The sequence below is a fragment of the Phoenix dactylifera genome, chromosome 13 (genome assembly GCF_051530095.1).
Source record: "Phoenix dactylifera cultivar Ajwa chromosome 13, Ajwa_hap1_PhDact_Kaust_v1.1, whole genome shotgun sequence".
Classification (NCBI taxonomy): Eukaryota; Viridiplantae; Streptophyta; class Magnoliopsida; order Arecales; family Arecaceae; genus Phoenix; species Phoenix dactylifera.
This window is the reverse complement of record NC_143202.1, coordinates 1,720,149-1,727,266: the sequence shown is the minus strand read 5'-3', so window position 1 is coordinate 1,727,266 and position 7,118 is coordinate 1,720,149. Positions and strand designations below refer to the sequence as shown.

Here is a 7,118-nt window from a genome sequence, read left to right as displayed (position 1 = left end):
TAAATTTGATTGGATACTTGTATGAGTTTTCTTATGATCCCTTGAGATTGTAGATTGTCTTCAATAATTATGCTTAGTTAATTATTGCTTTTCTTACCAATGTCTGAGTTGGAATAATATGTATATATATATATATATATATATATATATATATATATATATATATATATATATATATATATATATGTAAGTATGAGAAAGGTAGGTCTTGCATTTTTTGTGAAGTTAAACCTTATGGATATATGCCCATCTGTCACATACTCAGCTCGAGCCCGAAGGTCGAAGCATGACATAGCAGAAGGTCCATATGGAGGATATATTTTTTCTTTCTTTTTATATGTTAGGATTTTGTTTTTTTATACCAAACTTATTGAATATGCTAGAGTCTAGGCTCAGGACAGCCTGAATCAAAGCTCACGGAACTGGGATTATAATTTAAAAGTTCAAAAAATAACGTTCCCTGGCATCTGGTAGCCAATTTCATGATAACCTACATGCAAGCAACTCAGAGCAAGGAAGACATTCCTCCAATTTATTAATAAAAAATTAATGGTATATTTGGTTGAAAAAAAAGTTTAATTTTAGAATAAAAATGAAAATAAATGACTCGCATTCCAACCATTTAATTAGAAGAAATTCTATTACAAGGACGAATGAAAATGCCACAATCCCTTGAGACTTTTCCTAATATTCCTATTCTAATTCCAATTTCAATTCTGATTCCAATCATGAACGAATATATCAGAGAATATAATCATTTCAATTCCGATTCTAATCCATTCCAATTTCAATTCCAAACCAAACACATCCTAAAAATACCTCTTTCTATTTGCAAATCCTACTGAGCTGTTTCAAAAGGCTTGAATGTCATGGTACTCCTCAGCCTATCAAATTTCAATTTCATAGCCAGATTTGGTGCATCAGCCAAATAAGTTGCGTAATGAAATAGAACCAAATAAATAATAGAGGGTGCCTTTAATTGACGGACGGAATCCGAATCGAAATGAATTAAAATCAAAATCAAAATGGTCATATACAAAATGGCATTTGAGTACTAAATAAGTCTGAATTAGATTTTAGAAAATCAAAATGGAAATAACACTGCCTCCAACCAAATAACCAAAATAGAAATCGCTCATTTTCATTTCCCGTCTAAAGCCCAACTCCCCACAAAAAAAAAATGCTTGTAATTAAATAAAATAAACATAGAACCTTTTCCCAACATTAAATCCTCCAGACTACACACCCCTTACCGTGAGCGCCGGAATAGGCTTTACAACTGCAGCGAGCAGCACAACTCACAGGAGGCCATTGCATTGGACTTCTCCACAAAGTCCATTAATGCAAGCTGATGGACCGACCATAACGCAACAGTATCAGACCTTCCAATCCTGATGGATCGATCCGTGCTGCAAGCTGTTTCTGCCAATCTTACCACCACCAAGAAAGGATTTATAAATTCAATCAGAATAGAATGCTCATGACCTATTTCTTAAGGAAGGACTCTTTTCTCAATTTCCATACTATAAAAACAAATATCAAAAGAATAATTGAGTAGAAACCAGCAATCAACCTTGAAGAACTGCTAAATATCAAATGGCAAGATGAGAACATAGTAGCAGTTTCCACTGATCGGTTTAAAACTAGCAGTTCATACAGAAAAGGTCTATTTACACTTTTACGTCTGAATCCAACTGAATCCAGCCTCCACTCCAACAAACCTCAGGCACTAGACTCATTCGTACAGAAATTCTAGATACATGATAACCTAAGATATTTACAGGACAATACTCTCTTCTTTAAACAGGCATTTCTAGGGTGGCTGATCAAGGATTCAACAGGACCTTTCACAAAAAGGCCCGTCTACTATGGAAAAAATTTACAGCGGCATGGCAGAAGAGTTGGTTAGATTTGTGATGTGTCAAGCGAGAGCAGGGACTATGCAGTGGGACTCAGAGTTGCCACAGGCAAAACCCTCAATTCTTACTTTGGGGCTCCCTCCAAATGATGACCCACAGGATGGGGAGCCTCTTTCGACTCTCCCAGCTGGTTTCATCCCAAAAGAGTTTCCTAAAGGAGAGGGTAAGTTTTGAGTTTGTTTAGCAAACTGCGCATCATGGATAACTGGGTTGTTAGTGCGTACGGGTGGCGAGCCACAGAAGAAGCCTGTTTGGTTGCTCATGTCTAAATCACCTTCAAGATCATCCTGAAATGGACCAAACTTGAAAAATAAGATACAACTGGATGTAAAAATTATGAAATTAGGACTAAAACATCTACAAAATAATTTTGTCACGTACCTTGTTCAGGATAATATCAAGGATCTCAGGACCACAATCCCCTCTATACATGGGCAAAATGCTGAAATAAGAGTAAAACAGAATCAGCAAACAAAAATAACCATAAACAGAAAAAAGTCTTCCTGGTGTATTGTCCGACATGCATGATTTGAATCTCCATGTGTGTGTGTACGTAGTGTCACTATTGTACATGGTTTGATATGTGCCCAGAAGCCCAAGCTGCTTCATTCAGCATTGTAAAATAAGAGTTTACAAAAATCAAGAGTAAAGACTCCTCAGAAAAGATTTGAAATATACACAAATGCGATCACACTCTGCAGTATTTTTTTCTTTTTTAGACCTCCTAAAGGGCAAGCCCTTAGGGATGCACAGATCTACATTATTGTGTGTGAATTATGATGAAACATGATTAACGTGTGTAAAATAACATTCATTGGATAATTGAATGATTTGATATCGTGTTGGCCATTCAATCCACGTCAAGATGTGTGAAAATGCAAGATAGTGTGCAGTGCACATGATCAACTGCAATCATATAATTCTTCAGCAAGTTCTAAAAGGGATAATGCAATGGCAACCAATTGGTTAGAACACATCTCTCGATTCTCCACTTTTGGAGTGAGATGTCACATGCCTTGCGGTGCCACTAGCCAGGGGCTTTGAGTTGTAACATAAATGATGAGTCATGTGTCCTTGACAATGTGGTCAGCCTAACATAGACTATACAATGATGCAGGCTTTGGGAGCCTCAGAGGTTCAGGCAAACTGTATGCTGACAAAGAATAAACCATGCTGGCTGACACATGACATGAAAAAGGCATTTGCGGCCAAGCATATGAACAATGTGATCATTTTGTGGGTTCAATAATGATAATATAGGCAAAAACTATGAATCCAGCAATTGTCGTAACGCACCTCTTTGGTTTGGGGCTGATTCTGTTGATGTTATCCATGAAACAAGGGACCCTAGTGGCATGGCGAGGTTGAGGACAGATGAGTTCTGCTCTAGGAATTGTTTGGTTATCAATTTGCCAAAACCTTGACTTCCTATCTGATATGCATTCGGGGTACACTTGGCCCATGGTATTAACTGTCATTGGGCAGTGCTCCATCACAACTGTCTCCTGCAACATCAAAAAGCAAGGTTTCATGAACTGATAAAGCAGTACAATAAAAATATGATCAAAAGAAACAAGAGATAAAGAAAGAAAGGAAGAGGACTCATTGGAATGTAATGGGGCATAATAATGCACGAACTAGACATGAATGCATAACCAGATCTTGCAGAGGTGAAGTTTTGTCCAGAAGAGAATATGTTGAGAGAATAGATTCATAACAAAAGTATACAAGATAATCAAACATATTTTTATGTGAATGCATTCTTAGACAAAAAGACAAATATTCTATATCTGAAGGGGGCATATTTCATTTTTATCAACAAAAAAAGAAGAAGAAACTAGGAGGAAAATATCAAATAAAAAATAGATATCATGAAAAAAGGCAAAAAAATTCCACTCCAACCACATTTTGTCTAAATAACATGTAAATATCTGAAAACCATCAGAATCATGAAAAACATATCCCAAAATTTGCCATGCAACCAGTTTTACCACAACCAAAAGCAACACCGAACATCCTCGCAACACTGTCAAACAAATCCATGACCAACATCAAGCAGAACTGTGCTGGCATAATAGACTTAAATAAGAGAATTGTCAAATCAAATCAAAGACAACCACTCATAAATAAAAAGGGAAATCAAAAAATGAGCCAGAAGAAATCCATATCCAATAAAAGTCATTTTAAATATTGTATTGTCAAATGATGCAAACAAAGCTTGCAAGATAATACGTGCCATGAAGATTCAGAGAAAAATTGAACGCCTTTATACCATTGATAGGAATAGGCTATGTACATCCAGTGTCATACATGACCAATTGCCAAGCATATCAATTTTCCATAATGGCTCTAGACATCCACCAGCCATGTTTAATGTGAATTATGACCAACAACAGGCATTACCCAATCTGTTTGGGCTTTGGATTCTTTGAGGCTTCAACATTGCCGAAGCATAGATGATAGAGCACATTATCTAAACAAAAAGAGCCAAAGAAGCTTCAGAAGGAATAAACAATGTTATTGGTATGAAGAAGAAGAATGGAGCAAGATCATTAAAATCAACACTTGTGGGGTGGTGTGCTGATAGAAGAGTCCCAGACTAAGATAAGAGTTGCTTATGGACATTTAGATTACTAGCAAGCATATTTCAAAAATCTATACTATGAGACATGCTAAAAATGGGCCAACTTGAATACACCATAACATAAAACTGAAAAGCTACATGAAGAATGAGTACAGTTTACCTAAAGTATCAATGCATGACAATTCTAAAAACGGCAATGGATGTGGAGCATCTGCAAATCCCACATAGGAATTCTAAGAAAAGTAAAGGATTTAACAATATAATCACTTCCAGGCAGCTTTTATTCCCAAAGCACCAGCACATAAGCTGCAAAGTATCACCTCGCACTTTAATTGAGGAACATTAACTTTATTTCCAAAAAGATTTTTTTCTTTATTTTTCAATTGTTTGCTTCTACCACCAGCTGGCTTCCTTTGAACAATTTACACTAGAATATCCAAGGATCAACCACAACAGCAACAAAATGACCAAAAACTATCCCAAAAAAATAAACAAAACTGCCACCAATACCAAGAGAATTCAAAATCGAAGAGATAACAGCGAAGATGGAAATAATGCACACAACGAGCTAGCAGTGGACATGTTTCTAGGCATATCTGCCTCCTCGCAGGCCAGAACAGCCAAAGGAAGAACAGTAACCCAAGAGTCAAGATCAGGGAGGAATAGACAAAAGATCAAGTCTTTCAAGAAAAAATGGTAGCCTCGCGACAATGGAAAGAACATTTAGAACAACCCTATCACGAACCTAGATACAGCGACAGAATACTCATCAGGAGCAAGTAGATTAGAAGATATCCGATTGACCAGCAAGACCCAAAAAACGAAATTTTGGGGGCGAAAAATACTAGAATTCCATGCAAAGAATCACTGAGATACTTGTAATCTAACAAAACACCAGTGATTCAATCGAAAGCTGACTCCTTGCAACTGAACACTATATGCTCGAAAATTCAAGGATCAGAAGCAACACCAAACAACTAAACCAAAACGGAACCCGAAAAAAATCGAGAGAATTAAAATCAGAGACGACCAACAAATTAAAAATAATATTCGCTTCGATCCGTCAACAAATGCCTCAAGAACAGAGTTAGTAACCGCAAAAAAAAAACCACAAAGCTCATGCATACAACTATACGAAAGAATAAGAAAAAGTTCCAGCCATCAGGGCAAAATCAGCAGAGCATCCATGAAAGAATACCAATCCAAATAAGCGCAAGAATAAGTTCAAATTCGCAACCAAGGCCCACACAATGAAAAACCGAATCAAATTCGAAACTTTTTAAAAGAAAACACGATTTCAGAGACAAAAATCCACAAATACAAAAATAAAACATCGAAATCAAGCGACGCATCTGAGGATCTAAGAAAACGGCGTTAATTCCACCGACATCTCCTGTCCTTACCGAATATTTCTCGCCGGAAAGGCTTCGGCTCGCCGGATCTCACCACAGATCTCCAGATCGAATCCGAAAGACCCCTGATCGCCGGATCTCTCTTGCAGATCACGTCAAAACACCAGATCTCGCGATCTCTCCCTTGATCGCCCTCCGGATCGGCCAATTGAGAGAAAAAAAACTAATATTTACTCACATCCGGCCGGGGCCCAGCGGCGGCGGAGGGAAGAAGGCGGAGGAGACGCACACAAAGGCATGAGAGAGAGAGCGTAAAAGATATAAATATAAGAGAGATGAGAGGCGCTTCCTCGCCTCTCTTACCTCTTCTTTCCTCTTTGCCCCTCTCGCGATCGCGCACGCTCTCTCTCTCTCTCTCTCTCTCTCTCTCTCGTCTCCTCCGCGAGAGACGCCGAAAGCCACCGCCGGGCTCTCTCGCGGCCTTTTAAGGCGAGGGGAGAGGGGAGAAGGCGAAGCCTCGATTAATCCCCAATCTAAGCGGAGGTTGCGGGTGTCCTAATCCTAGATTAGTCGAATTAATATTGTCCTTTTCTCGCTTTATATGAGAAGTTTTCTTTTACCATCGCCTCGTTTGTCTCCCAGACCTCTGTCTTTTGCCGTAGATGACAGCTGTTATTTATAATTATTATTCATTTAATAATTTAATAATTTTATATTTTATTGAAGGGATGTTGAAGGGACGTTCGAACTCACCCGGCCGGGGACCCTTTCAGATGGCATCCATCAATCCACATCTTTTTTGCTATTTATTTTTTTAAAAAAGAAATGTATCCACGATGGCCCATTTAAATAGTCGGGCGCTGCTACTTTTTTTTTACATAAAAATACTCAAAATTTTAAAAAATTTCATTTCTATTTGATATTTAATTAACATAAAAATAAAACCAATAGTGTAAAACAATATTTATTATATTGATGTCATAATTCTAATTATTTTTATAAAATATTGATATGTCTCAAAACCAACCATAACTCATACGTAAGGCTGGTCAACTAAAGTTCGCTATAGAATCTAGAACCACGAACAAAAATCCACCGCGTGACAGTCCAGAAGCATGCGACTAAAATCAAAGATCATGCCAGCCAAACGAACACAATACGATCCGCGAGCGAAACGATTGTGCCTGATTCTCGAAACATATAGAAGAGTGCCAATCATAGCTGATCCATGTGCCCAAATTTTGGGATGATATATTTTCACCT

The 7,118-nt window shown here is 37.7% G+C and overlaps 1 protein-coding gene across 3 annotated transcripts; it reads right to left on the bottom strand.

Annotated features, from left to right (window-relative positions):
* Positions 1 to 1,597: 1,597 nt before the first annotated feature.
* On the bottom strand, positions 1,598 to 6,427 carry LOC103696430 (uncharacterized). Of its 3 annotated transcripts, none has more exons than XM_008778052.5 (5): positions 5,907 to 6,427; positions 4,192 to 4,392; positions 3,216 to 3,424; positions 2,301 to 2,361; positions 1,598 to 2,206 (listed from the first exon to the last, which is right to left on the bottom strand). In XM_008778052.5, exons 2-5 carry the CDS (start codon positions 4,285 to 4,287, stop codon positions 1,922 to 1,924), a joined length of 651 nt encoding a protein of 216 aa, XP_008776274.1. In that variant the 5' UTR covers positions 4,288 to 4,392; positions 5,907 to 6,427; the 3' UTR covers positions 1,598 to 1,921. The 3 variants fall into 3 exon arrangements, with proteins under 3 accessions (XP_008776274.1, XP_008776277.1, XP_008776276.1); XM_008778055.5 differs by having other exon boundaries at positions 4,323 to 4,392; XM_008778054.5 differs by lacking the exon at positions 4,192 to 4,392.
* Between the last annotated feature and the right edge of the window lie 691 nt (positions 6,428 to 7,118).

Excerpts from the sequence above, each read along its gene's own strand:
- LOC103696430 (XM_008778052.5), bottom strand. The coding sequence starts at position 4,287 with ATGGCTGGTGGATGTCTAGAGCCATTATGGAAAATTGATATGCTTGGC. Across the intron at positions 2,362-3,215 it reads ATCAGCCCCAAACCAAAGAG|CATTTTGCCCATGTATAGAG; the intron begins GTGCGTTACGAC and ends CTCTTATTTCAG. Across the intron at positions 2,207-2,300 it reads TTGATATTATCCTGAACAAG|GATGATCTTGAAGGTGATTT; the intron begins GTACGTGACAAA and ends GGTCCATTTCAG.